The sequence below is a fragment of the Neomonachus schauinslandi genome, chromosome X (genome assembly GCF_002201575.2).
Source record: "Neomonachus schauinslandi chromosome X, ASM220157v2, whole genome shotgun sequence".
Lineage (NCBI taxonomy): Eukaryota > Metazoa > Chordata > Mammalia > Carnivora > Phocidae > Neomonachus > Neomonachus schauinslandi.
In genome coordinates this window covers 39,509,425-39,526,146 of record NC_058419.1, presented here as the reverse complement: position 1 = coordinate 39,526,146, position 16,722 = coordinate 39,509,425, and the positions used below count along the sequence as shown (strand labels likewise).

The 16,722-nt window shown below is 53.1% G+C and overlaps 1 protein-coding gene across 1 annotated transcript in view; it reads right to left on the bottom strand.

Annotated features, from left to right (window-relative positions):
• COL4A6 (collagen type IV alpha 6 chain) overlaps positions 1 to 16,722 on the bottom strand; it is a 274,048-nt gene that overhangs the window by 2,035 nt on the left and 255,291 nt on the right. Inside the window, exons 30-45 of the mRNA XM_044911855.1 lie at positions 16,290 to 16,433; positions 15,712 to 15,837; positions 15,042 to 15,223; positions 13,067 to 13,130; positions 11,957 to 12,031; positions 11,339 to 11,446; positions 11,138 to 11,245; positions 10,554 to 10,625; positions 10,100 to 10,225; positions 6,215 to 6,331; positions 5,723 to 5,884; positions 5,432 to 5,530; positions 3,674 to 3,820; positions 2,625 to 2,741; positions 1,566 to 1,757; positions 547 to 833 (exon numbers count right to left, since the gene is read on the bottom strand). Coding sequence (XP_044767790.1) covers positions 547 to 833; positions 1,566 to 1,757; positions 2,625 to 2,741; positions 3,674 to 3,820; positions 5,432 to 5,530; positions 5,723 to 5,884; positions 6,215 to 6,331; positions 10,100 to 10,225; positions 10,554 to 10,625; positions 11,138 to 11,245; positions 11,339 to 11,446; positions 11,957 to 12,031; positions 13,067 to 13,130; positions 15,042 to 15,223; positions 15,712 to 15,837; positions 16,290 to 16,433 — 2,126 coding nt within the window. The remainder of the gene's footprint in view (positions 1 to 546; positions 834 to 1,565; positions 1,758 to 2,624; positions 2,742 to 3,673; positions 3,821 to 5,431; positions 5,531 to 5,722; positions 5,885 to 6,214; positions 6,332 to 10,099; positions 10,226 to 10,553; positions 10,626 to 11,137; positions 11,246 to 11,338; positions 11,447 to 11,956; positions 12,032 to 13,066; positions 13,131 to 15,041; positions 15,224 to 15,711; positions 15,838 to 16,289; positions 16,434 to 16,722) is intronic.

The window sequence follows — 16,722 nt, the reverse complement described above, 5'->3', positions numbered from 1 at the left end:
AAGACCTACAGCCTTCCCACGGCAACAGGTAGCAGCAGCAAAGATCCCACCAAGGATGTAGAAACACAGCATGCCCTCATCTGAGCCTTTCAGGAGGACATGAAAGGTGGCCGGAGGGGCCTGGGACGGTGGGCAGAAGAGGAGGGGCGCCCATGCCCAGCCTGGGCAATGAAGAGTGTGTCCGGCCTTGAGTGGGGACAGCCTCTCCCTCACTGTCCCCCGGGATCGGGTGTCACCTCCCTCCCTTGCTTGTGGCATACCTGAAGCTGGCATGGAGACCTTAGGGCCTCTGCCAGTGATTCATATTCTCACCCCTGGACCTCTGGGTGCAAACTGCTCCTTTCCACTCACCCTCAGAATTACCCATCATTCATGCAGGACTGGGCCAAGGTCAGGCCGAGCCTCTTGCTTCTTTTCAAATTCTGTGGTTCCTACCTCATGTCACTTGGGCCTGCGAGCCCGACTGAGGGACCCTCCCAGGGCTTCCCCCGCTTCCCCGCCGCCCTCTGCCTCTACACTGGGGAAGGGGGCAGGGTAGGGCCTCACCATGAGGAAGGAGTACCCGATCCAGAGGCTGCGCCAGCCCAGAGGGCACTGCGGGATGGTGACGTCCTGGCTGTGCACGGCGATGGCCTGCGAGGGCGCCTCGCACACGGAACAGCGGCTGATGTACTGGGGGATCTGGGCCTGGCCGACGGGCATCATGGGAATGGGGGCAGTGGTGGAGAGCCAGTAGGATTTATCGTTGCGCCTGGCGTAATGGCACACTTCGTCGACGTTGCAGTAGATGAAGGGCATGGTGCTGAAGCGGGGCAGGCAGGAGCCAGCAAAGCCTGGAAGGAGAGCAGGTGGGCAGGGGCGGGTGAGGTGTGGCTGAGAGGCGGGGCTGAGACTGTCCCCAGCGCCACTAGGGCTGGACGGGCCGGGTTGGCATCCAATCGCTTGTCCCAGAGCAGGGACGACCCTCCTTCCAGGCCTGGCACATGGTACATCCACTGGCGTCTGTTGGTCAAATCCTATTTTCAACGCACCAGGGAGGTTTGAGAATGAAAGGAATCTTTGTATAAGCCGCATAACGACTCCCTAATTAATCTGTGGTGTCAAACCGGCATTTAATAGAGCGAGTCTGTGGTTCAGAGTCGGCACACCTATAGACAATACAATTAATTCCTGGGTAATTGCTGTTGCCCCACAGGTCGTATTATTATTATTACTCCTGCTAATCGCTAATGTGTAATGGATGCTTAACATGCCAGACACTGTCCTAAGCGTTTTCCGCTGGGTGATTCATGTAATCCTTACAATCCTTACGCCTCTGAGATAGGTACTAGCATTGGCTTTGTTTTCATTTAAGGAGGAAGTGGAAGCTCAGAGGGGCCGAAGAATTCGTCCAGGGTCCCCAGCCTGTAAGTGGGAGAGCTAGGGTTTAAACCCAGATCCGCCTGATGCAACAGCTGGTATTCGAACCCCGCTACCCAACGGTGGGCCTGCCCCGGACTGGGAGGACCGAGGAGGGGAGCTCTTGATCCCCATTGGTGGGGACAGGTGTCAGAGCCAGTACTCACCCAGGTCCTGGTTGTGGGCTTTCTCCTGCCCCTCCACGAACAGCAAGCTGTAACCCACCCACAGCTGGCTCATCCCGACGGGGCACAGGGGCACCTGTTCCGACTGGCTGTGCTTCACCAAGGTGTACCCCACTCTCACGCTCTGCCCAGGCACTCCAGCCCTCCCGAAGGGACCCTTCTTCCCTGGAGCACCTGAGAGGGAGAGAGCCGGAGAGGGGGGTGAGCTGCTCATAAGGGCAGCTACAGACTTCGTGGCAAGCACTGAGCACGGCACACTGCAGAGCTCACTGGATCCTCACGGCAACGTGATCACCCCATTTGGTAGATAAGGGAACAGGCTCACAAGTCCCGTAGGCCGTGGAGCTGGAATGCCAACTCAGGTGTATCCAGCAGCGGAGTCCCTATTTGAAAAAGCATGCTACCCAGCTCCCCTCCCACTGCCACCTGGCCTCAGGTCCTCTACGAGGGGACCTTGCAGGCTCGCCCAGGACATAACTGAGACCCTGCTGAATCAGAGGCAGCAGAAGCAGAATTGGGACTAGCGGGGCAAAAATCATACCCGCTCTCCTGCCCATGGCAGACGTGGCTAGTTAATCGTACCCCTTTTCCACTGAGCCTCAGAGCTGTTCTCTACGCAGGACAACTGATTTGCTATCTCCACTATCAAATGGGAGGTAAGTAGCAGCCATTCCTCATCTCAGACTTTCTTATGCCTTGAACCGCCCCCTTCCCATCCATGTCAGAATCCCAGGGTAGAAGAGGGGAGGTGCAGGGCCAGGGCCCAGGCTAGAGGACAGTCATAGCTCTCCCGAGAGCTGGGAGAGAACCCAGAGAAGGATTTGGAAGGAGTCCTTTGCCTTCCAGAAGGCGGGGCTCTCATCCTTCCTAGGCTCAGAGGTGGGGTGAGAACGAATGGAACGCAGTCTGGTTTTCCAGGCTCCTAGTAGTGTCAAGCTTTACTGCCCGGTTTCCTGTTTCTCAGATTTGAGATTTAGGCTCACTCCAAAGCTTCCTATCCTCACGGAAACCCTCTGCCCCCTGGGGCTGACATCACCAGACCTTCAAATCCTGGAGGGCCTTGCAGTCCGGGGAGACCAGGGTCACCGAGAGCCCCAGGCGGGCCGGGGAGTCCGTTGAGACCATTTTTGCCAGGGATGCCAGGGAAACCTTTGGAGCCTGCAAGGGGAGAAGGCCGGCAGCTCGGACTGCCTGTGGGAGGTCCGCGAGAGCAAGCCCCAGAGAAAAAGGACTCGTGTGTCATGCCCAGGATTTACCAGGAGAGGGCGCAGTGGTCATCATTTTAGAGCACTCAGGGCTGAGCCTCCTGGGCTAGTCCTTAGCTGGAGTCCCGAGTCTGGGCATCTCTGTCCGGGGACCACTGCTCTGCACTTAGCCCTTCTGAGCCCTCCTCACACCTATTTCTCCCTCCCTTCCTCTCATCCTCCCGGCAACGCCCAGAATGCACAGAAACTCAGAGTCCCACGTCAGAGAGGAGGACACCTGGGCCCGGAGAGACTACTCACTCACCCGAGCTGGTGCATCAGCTGGGATTAGAAGCTGGGTTTCCCGGGCCCCCCAGCCCCGGGCTTTGTCCCTGGCTCTTGATCCCCCACCGCCCTCCCTCCTTCCCTCGGCGGCACGTTAGAGAGGGACGTGCTGCCCAGAGTAGTCGCTATGCTCTGCCCACACATTCTCTAAAGCCAAGTACATCTGCTGACCTTGCTGGCCCTCCTTCCCGGCAAGAAGCTCCGGGGCTGGGTGCCTGGGTGGCTCTGTTGGTTAAGCGTCTGCCTTCAGCTCAGGTCATGATCCCGGAGACCCAGGATCGAGTCCCACATCGGGCTCCCTGCTCAGCAGGGAGACTGCTTCTCCCTCTGACCCTCCCCCCTCTCATGCTCTCTCACTTTCTCTCTCTCTAAAATAAATAAATAAAATCTTAAAAAAAAAAAAAAAAGCAGCTCAGGGGCTTTTGTGAAGGAAAGGAGGAAATGCCCCATGAAGGTGCCCCCTCGGAGCTAGAGATCCCAGCCAGTTGCTTCAGCCTCTCAGCCAAGGCCGTCTTAGCTCCCCTCCCCCGAGAAGTCCCCTATTGCTGGTGCTCTCCTTACCTTGGAGGCCTACAGGGCCTTGAACCCCAGGGTCTCCCGTGAGGCCAGGGATGCCATCGATGCCCGGTAGACCCATGGGTCCAGGAGGAACCTGGACAGCTTCTGCAATTGGTGTTTGTCCAGGAGCACCTCGGGGTCCAGAAAAGCCTGGGGGTAAGTGGGGGAGATGGAAATATCAGGTGGGGGCAAAGGAGATGACTGGCATGGGGCCCCAGAAGCCCGCCGTTCTACCCGGCAATTGCCCGCTTTCTGCCTCTGCTGTCTGCCCCCACAGTCCCCAGTGGATCCCTCCAGGATGACTGTCACCATGCTTTACATGATGTCCTCTTTACCCACCTACCTCCCCAGGGAATTGGTGGCTTCTTGAAGGCAGGGAATGGGTTACATTGCATTTCCTCAGGGCCCGACATAGGGCCTGGGACGTGGTAGACAAGTCAGGACACGACTGTGGCAAATGAGGTGGGCTGGGCTTTCGTTCGGGGCTGGGGTCGCTGGTTCACTCCCTCACTGGTCAGAACACAGCGCCAAGGAGGCCAAGGGGAGGCGTCCAACCTCGGAGGTTCAGCGGGCACCTCGGCCTGGAACCCTGAGCCTGGCCTGCCGGTTTACTCATAGCCACATGAGCCAATTTGCTTACTAACTCATTGACCAAATATTTCTCAAGTGCCTACTACGTGCCACACCCTGGTAGACTGAGGGATGGAGCAGTGAATAAGACCGACCGTTGTGGAGACTACGGTCCGTTGATAGAGATGGAAGATGCATAACCTGACAAATACCGTTTGTCTTCCTGCAAGTTGTAAGAAGCGCTACAAAGGAAATGAACAGTGCAGTGACAGTGATAGGGACGGTGACAGTGAGCCGAGGGGGCGCTGGGGTGGAGAACCGGCTTGAGAAAGAGTGATAAGTGGCCTCTTATGAGCAGTGACATTTAAGCTGAGACCATTAAAGAATTAGAAGGAGCGGGGGTGGAGGGGAGGGCAAGAGGACTCTAGGAAGTAGAACTCTCCTGTGCAAAGGCCCTGGGGTCAACCAGGTTGGCTAAATGAAAGAGGTGGGTGTGGCAAAGAAAGAGAACAGAAAAGAGGAAGGGCTGATGATGAGGATGAATTGGGAGGCGTCCCCTGGGACTTTGGGAGCCACAGTTTATTGCTCTGCTATGGGAAGCCAGTGGATGACTTATGGCTTAAAAGGTCTCTCTGACTGCTTTGTGGAGAAATGATTGTTGGGGGAGCTGCCCAACAGGGGAGGAAGCTGGGAAGCCAGTTAGCAGGTGGCTGCCGTGATTCCTGTGAGAACCAGCGGTGCTCTGGACCTGGGTGGCAGCAAGGGAGGTGCTGAGAGGTGAGCAGATGCGAGGCGCATCAAGAGGAGGCAGCCCGCGGGGCTTGCTAACAGGTTCGGGGTGCGTGAGGGGCTGGCGGTAAAGGATGGAAAGGGTCCTTCTTCATTTCCAGAATTGAGCCCGTGGGTAAGTGGCAATGAGTGCAAACCAAACCGAACGTGCCCACCAAGGCAGAAGGCGTGCAGAGGGGAGATCAGTAGCCGGCCCCATGGTGGCAGTGGCCTTCAGTCCTGGGAGCTGCCGGAGGCAGAGATGTCCCCAGGGTGGGGACATACCGTCCCTGGAGGAACTTCCTGCTGCTGCCTCAGACACCCAGGCTGTCCTGGCGTGGTGAGCAGTAACTCCTGTGGGCACATGACCCCCAGACCCGTCCCTCGAGCTCAGCATCAGCCGGGCGCGTGCTCTCAACTCACCTCTGGGCCCTGCCTTCCCCTTCATCCCGGGAAGTCCTGGGTCTCCGGGTGGCCCGACCTTGCCTGGAATCCCCATGAAGCCAGGCTCACCTCTCACGCCTGGCAAAGTCCAAAGGAGAGCAAGTCAGGGCCTGGCACGGTGGTGCGGGTGAGGGGCGGCGGGGTGAAGACGAGGCAGATTTGAGGGCGGGAAGAGCATGATCAGCGGGCCTCTCTTCACGGGGCTGCAGGAAGGGGCCATCTCTAACTGTGGAGTGGGAAAGGGCCCAACAGCCCGCCGAGCAGCCATACCTTTCAGTCCCAGCTCTCCAGGGAGGCCGGAGAAACCTGGAATTCCTTGGTCTCCCTTGGGCCCTTGAGGGCCAGGAACTCCAGGGAAGCCAGGGTCTCCAGGGTCACCTTGATCGGAGGACGGCCCAGGGGGCCCCGGGGGCCCCGGGGAGCCTGGGCGGCCTAAGGATAAGATCAGAAGAGGAATGAGGGCAGGTGAGCAGGAAGTGGCCACCGCTGAAGGCCTCAGCCTGCTAGGAAGCCAGAGCCTGTTTCCCAGGGCAGAGAATGTTCCCTTGCTGTGTGCGGGGTCCCAGGGCCTGGACCTTCCCGAACCCTCTGAGCAAATGCAGCCCGTTCCAGTCCCCTGTGTCCCTGCTGGGGGAGGGATGTGAGGCCAAGCAGGCCCATGCCTGTCCAGCAGTAGGAATGGGGCCGGACTGTATTAGGACCTCTCCCAAATCCGGACAAAAGGTGAAGGTCAAACCTCTTGGGGGGGCTTCCTGTCTTTACCTCGCTCTCCATCTAGGCCTGGTCGCCCAGGGTCGCCAGGCTGTCCCACTATGACTGAGGGCAAAGAGAGGCCTGGGGCACCGGGCAGACCAGCAGGGCCCTGGAGACCTGGGAAACCTGCAAAGAAGAAATAAAAAGGGGCCGCTATGGGCTTGGTGTGGCCGGGCTCTCCCGGAGAAAATGGAAGCGGTTAGGTAGGGGCCAGACCGGCGAACGCCCTCAGAGGGCTCTTCTCCCGTCGGTCAGTTGGTCTCCCTTTGCAGCCCACTGAGGAGGAGCACAGCCCACAGGAGGTCACAGAGACTCCCTGTTCACCACCCCCTCCCCGCGCACCCCCCTCCACCCACCCTCCCCCGCAGGTGCCGCAGTTCCTCCTCAGGACGGAGCTTTGGAAAGTTCTAGCTCCCAGTGTCGCTGGAAATGGAAATATTTCAGACAGATTTCCCTCAAATGGGGAAGAAAAGAAGGCATGACTACAGCACCTGGAACTGAAGTTTCTTTAAAGTGTTTTTAAACCTTCTGGCCCTGTGGGCACATTTTCACTGAATTAGCCAGTTATGTCTGGGGCTGCCCAGAGAAGGTATGAGGGCCGAGGTGGGGCATGGGCTCCAGCCAGAAGAGCTGCGGGCTGGGTCTGAATGCAGGTCCCAAGGGCACTACGGCTCCCGGTGTCTTCTAGGGCTAGTTTCTGGGTCTTCTAGGCAAACTGGGAAAGGCTTTGACAGGCAATCCGTGATATCAGCTGGCTGCTTGCTTAATTGCCTATAGAACAAATTTCTCTATACCACATCCCGGCCCCCGCTTTTGGTCAAAGAAAAAAGCTATTTATTAGAGTAGATACTGAATACTTGTCTACTCCGATATTTTTTACTTGTTTTCTGTTTGTGGAATGATTTCTACTATAACGTTCAAAACCAGAAAATTTCAACTGATTACAGAAGATTTATTGAATATGCATATGAAGACATACATGGAATCCTGATGGGAAACCACATCAAAGCCATATGTAAAATGTCAAAGTCCATCTTATACTTGTAGTATGAAAGAAATGTATTTATTATTTTGGCATATTCTAGAATACATTCCAATGACAAGAAATAGATTCCCACTGGTTGAAAACTATTCTGGTGGTCGAGATGATTTTTTGTTTGTAACAATAAAATCCAAAAATACAAGGTTGAATTTTTATTTTTCTGATGAAGAAAGCCAGAAATATTAATGTGGGACTTCTCGTATTCTGTTAAAGAAATGGTAAATCCATAAAAATGCGTAAAGAAAGATGGCGGATTGGTGAATTCCGGTGGTTTTTACAGCTCATTAGTGAACTGAATGCAGAGGAAACATAAAGAATAAAAAAGCAAATTTCAAGAAAAGGCTCCAATTATTATAAGTCCGGAAACGAAACAAAAGAAAACAAGAAAAACAAGTTGTTAAGCCACATGTTGTTACTTTTAAGTATGGTCAGTTATGTCTTGATGAACCTTTCAAGTATTTTTCTTTGTCACAAAGGTAAACTTCTGAAAAGAAAGACATATTGTGTTTTTTCCTGAAAATATAGCTTTATATATACACATACATATATTTTTATATATAAATATAAAATATATATATGGTGAAATGAAGCAAAAAACAATAAACAAGACACCAGATGGTGCTGTGGGCAGCACACAGATTATAAAAAGCTCCCATAGTAGTTTTTGGAGCTGCCTTCTCTTTTTACCTGTTTTTTGAGTTTAGAATTGTACCAATCTAGCATTAAAACTGAAATAAAGGTCCTACTGATCTCGAGTAGTTAAAAAAAAAAAGCTCATGTATTTCTTTAAGAATGAGACACTTTAAAGGAGCACGTGAAAATGCCCGATGGCATGTTTTTCCAACTCATTTCAGTGTCTGAGACTTAAGAAAAGCCTAGGTACACAAATGTAGCCTCTAAATATCTAGTGCAAATGCGAAAATGAATGGTGTGATTCATAGTTATTTAGAGAAAGGTATTATAGGGACAGGGACTGCTTTAGGAAGTTTGCTTCGGGGTAAATCTTCATTTTACACTGATTTCTATGATCGTAACAGAGTTAGGTTCCTATGGGGGGGAAGATATTTGCTGTGTACTTTTAAAACAATGTTTTAATTAAATATTGAGAAGAGCAGAAGAATATTTATAAATCGCAAGTAAAAACTCACCCAGATAACAATGAACATCCAGTTTAAGAAAAAGATGGCATTACCTTTGAATTTCTTTGCATGCCCTTCACAGATCCCTACCACCTTCCCTCCCTCTCAAGGGGCTACCACTCCTGAATTTTGTGTTCATCATTCGCACAGTTTGACCATGCATATCCGTGTCCCTAAACGATATATTGCTTGTTTTCATTTATTTATAAACTTTGATCGGTGGAATCATACCCAACGTCTTTCTCTGCAACTTGGGTTTTGTTTTTGGTTTTTTTTTTTAAATCAACATCGTGTTCCTGAGATGTATCCATCTTCACATGTGTTGTTTACTACATTTGTCATTGTGATTTTGTTATTACCTCAGAGAGCGAAAGGAAATGGATAATTTAATGACCAGGCATCCATAATCAAGATGGGAAACCATCTGGGTTTCTCTTCTCTCCGGGTCCCCTCTTTTCTACCTCCTGTGAAAGTAGCCACACTCTCTCCCTATGGGCTCAGACCCTGTGGGAGCCCCCACTCGGAAGAAGCTGCTGGCTTTCAGAAAAGAACGGGTTGGTCCTGACCAAAGGAAAAAGTGAACACAGAGAGAGCAGATGCACCAATATAAAATTCAGCAGAAAATGAATTAACGTAGAAATCAGTTCCTGGAAAACAGACATGCATTATACAAACGTGCACATAAATTAGATGCGTGGGGACCTCAAGCTTCAGAACCATAACGGAGGAGCAGAACATTTTGCAAGTAGAATTTCCCCAGGGAACACATCATGATATAACGGACAATGTTTCTTGAGCACCTACTATGTGCCAGGTGCTGTGCTAAGTGCTTTTATACCTATTACCTCGCTCCTCATTGGTTCCTCACCAAACCTGTGTGCTCAACTCTCTTATTATGCCCATTTTACAGAAAAGGAAAATGAAGGGTCCATGGGGGATTGAGGGGCAAGTCACTTCCTTGTTCAGGGTCATACAGCCAGTGAGGGGTAGAGCTGGAATTTGAATCCAGTGGTCTGACTTCAGAGCCCATACTCCTAGGTGTGATGCTACACTAAATTTGTTTGCTGTCTTACATCGAGTGCCATGTATCTGGGTCTTCAGAACATTCGCAAGGAGAGGGAGAGACTCAGAATTCATTCTCGCCATTTGAGAGGTGGGGAAAGGAAAGCTCAGGAGACTTCAGATGATATCATGAGTCAGGGGCCAAGATTAGGGCAAAACCTGCTTTCTAGTAACCCCCACAGATCCTAACTGAGTGCCTGTGAGTGTCTCTCCTAGGGAGACATTTATCTTCTTGGTCTTGGGCTCCTTCCGGCAGCCACGCTGTCTTAGAGCCCTGGGAGTAGAGCGCCAGCCACCCTGGATGCTGAGGAACTTCCAGCAAATCTCTTGCTAAGTGGACAAGCCCTGGACCTCAGGACCTTTAAAGTCAGGCCCTGGCCAAGGGCGCAAGAGAGACCCTGGGGTTAATAAGGGAGAGCAGGAGGGAATATGGAGGCTAGAGGGAGCTCGCCGGACTGCTCCTTGACACGCCTTCCGGGAAAGCATGCCCCGCCCCCCCAGCAGTCAGTTCCACTGGGTTCTGAGATCCCCAGAGATGTGAAGACATGCACAGCTCAACCCTGTGAGCCATGTGGCCCTGAGGAGCCCCAACCTTGGCTCCCTGGCTGGGCCTTACTCAGCTTCTATAAGGCCTGACTTGGGCTCACTTACCTCGGCCACCTTTTTGTCCTTTCATGCCTGGCTTCCCTGGGGCACCGAGGCCAGTTCCTGGAGAACCTCTTTCCCCTTTGGGACCAGGCAGGCCAGCTGGCCCAGGCACGCCGGTTATACTAGGTCCTAGGAGGAGATGCAGACAGAGGAGGGACAGAACTCAGTGTGGGCGAGGCCCTCATGCCTAGCTCATGGGCTGGGGGCCTGCGTGACATGCACCACAAGCTGAGTACTGAAGTAACCGGAAGGAGAGCTCATTCTGAGTAGAAGGACAAACTCCTTCCCCCTTCCTCCTTCCTCCACAAATCAAGGCACCTCAGATCGGGCGCCTGGCGAGGAGATCTCTGAGCTGAAGGATATGGGATACCCCACAGTTGAGAACTCATGGCCAGCCCCCTGCCAGCCTTCTGGAAGAGCCAATGCTCTCCTCCTTGCCCTTGAGGGTCTTCCTTACCCAGAGTTCCATGGGTTCCCTTGGTTCCTGGAAGCCCATTCAGTCCATGTAAACCAGGAAGTCCAGGGAAACCTGAGGAGACAGAGTATCAGTAATGGCTCTGGCAACTTCTGAATCATGAAGGGTTAGCCAAAGGTCCTGAACCCCCAGGGCCTTCCAAAGTCCTCATTTTAAAGGTCATGGTCTTTCTGGAGGCATTACTTAATGCCCTAAGGGAGAGCAGACCACTCCCTAACCTCCACCCTAGCTTTTCCTGACTCTCATTAGAGACCCATACAACTTTAAGAGCAGGGTGGTAGATGATTAGGTCTCTTCAAGAACGCAGCGTTGCCAGCTCCCAGAGACTCGCTATCCAACCCTGAAGTCAAGGGAGGGCTACGTGTGCCAGGACAACAGCCTTGCTCGCTAACTCTTCTCTCCATGGATTCCCTGTTCTCCTCTTCCCGTTATCTGTCACATGGCCAGTCAGTAACTCCCCAGGAAATGGCTTGCCCCCAGAGGGTGTCTTCTAATATAAAGGAGTTGCTGTCCTTTTTCTGAGGGAAGAACCTCTTTCCCCACGGCCTCCTCTCAAATAGACATACCTTTGGTTCCCATTAGGCCAGAGGGCCCCAGGGGCCCAGTTGCCCCTGGATGGCCTGGAGAACCCGGAAACCCTGGATTTCCTCTCATGCCTGCAATCCCGGGGAGTCCTGAAAGTGAAAGCAAGGCAGGAGCTCAGAATGGGCCATGGCTTGAAGCTGACCCTCACTTTTTCAGAATACAGTCTTTGGGTGGCACGGTACCTGGGGAGCCAGGAAGGCCAACATCTCCAGAAATACCAACATTCCCATCTTCACCTTTGCTTCCTGGGAAACCCACATCACCAGCGAATCCATCTGTTCCTTTCTCGCCTACAACATCAAGAAAAATGCTGAGTGGTCGGGCCCCGTTTCGGGTACCATGTTTTTCCCAGGGGAGGGGGAGCAGGAAAGGAAACCTACTTGAACTGTCAAGAGAGCCTGGTCCAATGAAAAAACTCTGAAAAGGATGGTAATAGAAGACCTATCTTTGCATTTGCAAGGTGCTGCCCCGCTACGGTAAGTAAACGTGTTCTGTGTGCCCCCATAAGGAGGAACAATGGGTGGAAATGTTCGAGAACCAGTTTAGATAATTATAAACCGAGGAAGTGGACGCCATTATCCCAAAGGTCTTATTCGACTTAACTCATGAGTCTCGAAGGAAAAGTAGACTGGTTTGCTTGGGGAAACCGTGGGCTGCCTATGAGTGGATATGTGTCAGGGTAGGAATTTCTTTGCACTGGATAGAAGTTACAGAACTCGGGGTTGACCTCCCCAATTCATCCTGATCCTCAGTTTTGAGGAGCCTGTGAGACACGTGAGATAAAAGGACAGTAGACTTACCTTTAAAACCAGACTCCCCAGGTTGTCCCTTGGGTCCTGGGCTACCGGAAATTCCAAATGTCTGACCTTGATCTCCTGGGGATATGAAGATATTGTCCAAGTGGTCAGGAGAAGCTAGAGCTCATTTTACAGCAAAGAGATCTTTTGATGGCAAAACCTTTTCAGATTCAATGTAGCCCGAGGAGATCTTTGACAAAAGTACGCATTGGGTAAAAAGTGACCAATCACCAAAAAAAGGCTGGGATGCTAACAGGCTACTGGCAAGAAATGCTGCTACGTGAAGCATATCTCCATTGGGAAGACATCGCTAGGTTCAGTATGGGCAGAGAAGATGGGAGGAGGGGTGCTAAAACATCACCAGAATGGAACAATGATGATGGCAAGTATGGGAAATTTTCCTGCCCCGTGGGCTGGGCTCAGCAGGGAAAAAGACTGTCTTGAGCCGAGGCCCTCTTCTGCTGCTGAGTTTGGAAGGCAAGTGAGTCAAACCACTGTTTGGTCACACGTCTTTGAGGAGCAAAGCCCTTTGCAAAGGGGTCTTGGCCAAAGGGGAAAGGTAAATCAATTTACTTCCTCTTGAACACTGAGTTTCCTTCCCCAAGAACCCTGACCTGAGCCTGCTAGAAATCCACCTTGCTCTGGAAACACCCATTAAAAGAGAAAATGCTCCTCACCTTTTTTTAAAAAGTTATTATTATGTTCAGTTAGCCAGCATACAGTACCTCATTAGTTTTTGATGTAGTGTTCAATGATTCATTAGTTGCGTATAACACCCAGTGCTCATTACAGCAGGTACCCTCCTTAATACCCATCACTCTGCTACCTCATCCCCCCACACCCCTCCCTTCCGTAAGTTTGTTTCCCGGAGTCTCTCATGGTTTGTCTCCCTCTCTGATTTCTCCCCCCTCAGATTTCCCTCCCTTCCCCTGTGGTCCTCTGTGCTATTCCTTATGTTCCACATATGAGTGAAACCATATGATAATTGTCTTTCTGTGCTTGACTTATTTCACTTAGCATATATACAATGGAATATTACGCAGCCATCAGAAAGGATGAATACCCACCATTTGCATCGACATGGATGGAACTGGAGGGGATTATGCTCCTCACCTTTTGAACCTGGGAGACCAGATGTTCCTGGGAGTCCGGGAGTTCCATTGAGACCCTGTGAACCCTTCGAAAAATATGGAAATCATTGTTTCTGCCCGGAGCTCAGGGCCTCCCATGCTCTCACCTCCCCCCCCCCCCCCAACAAACCATTGCCTGAGAGAGGTCTACTGCGTACACTGTGGCAGGGGTGGGTGGGTGGAGGGGGCATCCTGCGGAAGGGAAGGTGATGAGCCAAGGGTGGAAATACATAGGGTTTTTAGGGGAAGGACTCTATCTGCAGATTAATCCTGGTCTCGTCATTCATAACTTCCCAATGGCTATCAAAATGAGAATCTTGGGAAATCAAGGTGTGACTACTGTAGCAAGTCTCTCTGAAAATACAGGACGTGACCATCCAGCCGGATTCTTGGTGGTGTGCTCTGCAGAGAGTCGGCTGGTGCCACCCATGCCAAAGCTCTGGAACCACAATGCACAAAGAAAAGGATTGCTTCACTGGGCAGGGCGATAGCCCTCAGCTGCAAGTCCTGCAAGCTTCGGGTCCCTGCAAGGAACCACGTAGCAGGCTGGATGTGCGCAGGTCCTGGAGTCTGCGTTTGGGCTAATGTTACCATTTTCACAGGAAAAACTGCCTTGACTGACTCATGTCCAGCACACTGTCTGAGTCCGGGATGTGGGCGTGTCAGCTGCTGTCAGTCCAGTGACTCCCCCCGGGGAGTTGGTGTGGTTTTGAGTTGTGGAGCCACCCGCAGTAAAGACTTACACTACCTAGTGCCTTGCGTGGGAGTCTGAGTTCTGGGCCGGGTCTCTGAGTTCGCTGACCCCCCCTACCCTGGATCCCCCCTACATTTGCCTGGCTTTTTCCGCACATTTGGGATATCTGCTCATTCTGAGCCTTTGCTCACGCTGGGACCCCTCCCAGAATGCTTTCCCACTTTGACTCCATCCCTCCTAGGGCAGGAGGAGTCAGGACCATCCAGCTAAGAATACTTTCTTTTGCAGCTGCTTCTGGGATGTGTGTGTGTGTGTTTGTGTGTGTTCTCTCCACTCTCCATCAGATGGACTGATGCTTTTAGAGGGACACGGACTTTGCCTGCAGGGAGCACAGGCGTTCTGGGATCCAGTTCATTCGGTCCCTTCAATACTGCTACTATGACGGCTACTACTTACCGAGAGCCCACCATTTGCCAGATACCAAGCTAAGCGCTTTACGCGGATTAGCTCGTTTAATCCTCACTGCTGTCCCGAAGGAGGTTTGAGGATCATTCCCGTTTTGTGCAGATGAGAAACGCGAGGCTCAGGCAAGGTAAGCGATAAGCACAGAATCACAGAGCTGATGAGCGGGGGAGCAGAGATCCGAACCCAGCTCCGTCTCGTGCCTATGCTTATTCTATTGCCCTGCCTTTGAAGAACCCAGACAAGCTGATTTGGTTATTTGCCACTTGTCAACAATGACCTTTCTGAAATCACAACGTCAAGAGGCCTGTACCAAAGTCTTACGATGTGCCTAGCTCAAGGGCAGGGGCGGCGGTGGGGTGTGGACTTCTAGAAGAACATGTAAGGACTTGTTCTCATGGCCTGACAATCTCGTTGAGGAACTCGGGCCCACACAGAACCAACTGGGGTTCATATAAGCAGTGAGAAGTGCAGCATGCCTGCAGGGTGGGAGCTCTGAGACTCCTGGGGGAGTGGGTGCCCGGGGCCGGGGCCCAAAGCACGGGTGGGCATTAGCCAGTTAGTTGCCGAGGAGGAGGCTCTGCCCTGTGGGGGAGAAAGCATGAACAAAGGCCCAGAGGAAGGAACCTTCAGGAAAGGGGTGGGGAAGGCCTGTCAGACTCAGGGAGAGGGCTTCATCTGGGGTGAGCTAGGGGAAGGGGCCGGGAAGTGGGCTGGGGCCAGAAAGATGGGGCGCAGGGGCCTGTCCCGCTGCTACGGAGGTCCTTCCCTGGTGCAGAGACCAAGAGCTGGGTGCACTTACGCTTTCCCCTGGTATTCCTGGGAAACCCGTGATTCCAGGGGACCCCTTCAGGCCAGGTAAGCCCCGTCGTCCTGCGGAGCCAGGGAGGCCTGCTCTCCCAATGAGTCCCTTGATGGTACTGGGGAAGCCGGGGGCTCCAGGCAATCCTGGTGGCCCCGGGGGGCCAACCTCTCCTTTGTCACCTGGGAAAGAAGCAAAGGGCTTAGAAAAAAGACCCTGGGCAAGAGCAAACCTGCTCCCCAAAGGTGCAGGACCCCGGGATCACAGGCAAACAAACTGTAGCCTTGGGGACTTGGGGATGGCCAGCTGGGGGGGGTGGGGGGGGTGAAGGTGTGGGTGGGGGAGGTGCCTTCAGCCTTAGGGGGCACCAGTGAGCGCCACCCCGGCTCAACACTGTCAGTGCCCATGTCCCAGCATCTGCCAGGCTTCTCTGGGGGGACCAACAGGGGTACCACAGCCTGTGGTTCAAAACTTCAGTTCCAGAGTGGCAATGGAAAGTGGCAGCCTCGAAGTCTGGACACCCCTCAGGCCCAGAGAAGGCAGCCTCCTTGGACCGCCTGCCGCCACCCACACTGCCACTTTGGTGGGGGGCGTCTTGTGCTGCGGGGCCTTTTCTCAGGAGGGAAGTTGAGGATGAGCGTTTCTCCTGCCCGTTGCCTGCCCCTGGCACCTCTGGGCCCAGGAAATCCGGCGGATCCAGATGAGCCTCTCGAGCCTTTGTCTCCTTTGAACCGGATGTTCAGTGTGGGAGGTCTTGGGCTGGGTATTCCAGCTGGCCCTGGGTCGCCTCTTTCTCCTGCAAGGGCGGAGGGGGGAGTAGATCGTGAGACCCTCGTGAGAGGAAGCTTAGACACGGGGTCAGGCACGGGCTGACCTTTCATCTCAGCTCCTCCCGCACCACCCCCAGGCCTCCTTTCCGGGCCCTTCCCCGGCCCTGGCCCTCCAACTCCCCACCTATGTGCATGCCCTCTCCTTGGACGGGCCCAAAGCCGGCCAGCAACTTTGAAGCCCACTCCAAACCCCTCTCCACTGAGCGTCTGGGAACATTCCATGAGGCCTCTAACACACAGCAAAAACTCGCAAGTGATTAGGTCTTTTGGTTTAAAAGCCAAGGTTTTGGGTTCAGAAGCCCCAAATCTTATTATCTAACATAGGATGGGTGCAAGCCACACCAGCTTCAGGGTCGACGGACAAAATGTACCTTGGGGAGCGGGGCTAGCGAGTTCAGAATTCAGTTCCCGAGCTCACCTTTTTCACCCGCACTACCGGCCCGTCCAGATGGTCCCACTCTTCCGGCTGACCCAGAAATGCCCTTTAATCCACTTGCGCCAGGAATACCAGGGAGACCAGGCATCCCCGGGAAACCGGCCAGCCCAACGGACCCCTTCTCACCTGTTGGGAAACAAGAACTTCTACTATTATCCCTGCCTGACATACAAGGAAATGGGACGCTCAGAGAGGTTAAATAAGTTACCCCAAATCACACAGCTTGGCAGTTGCAAAGAAGGGATTCCAACCCAGGTTTCTCTAACTCCAAAGCCCCAGCTGTTAAGCATTAACAGAACTCATGGGTGGCACGGAAAAAAAAAAAAAAAAAGGCCTAGGGCCGGGAGGCAGGGAGATGAGCCCTAGCCAGGTGCTGTTGCTAATCGGCTGTGTGACCTTGGGCCCGTCATTTGCC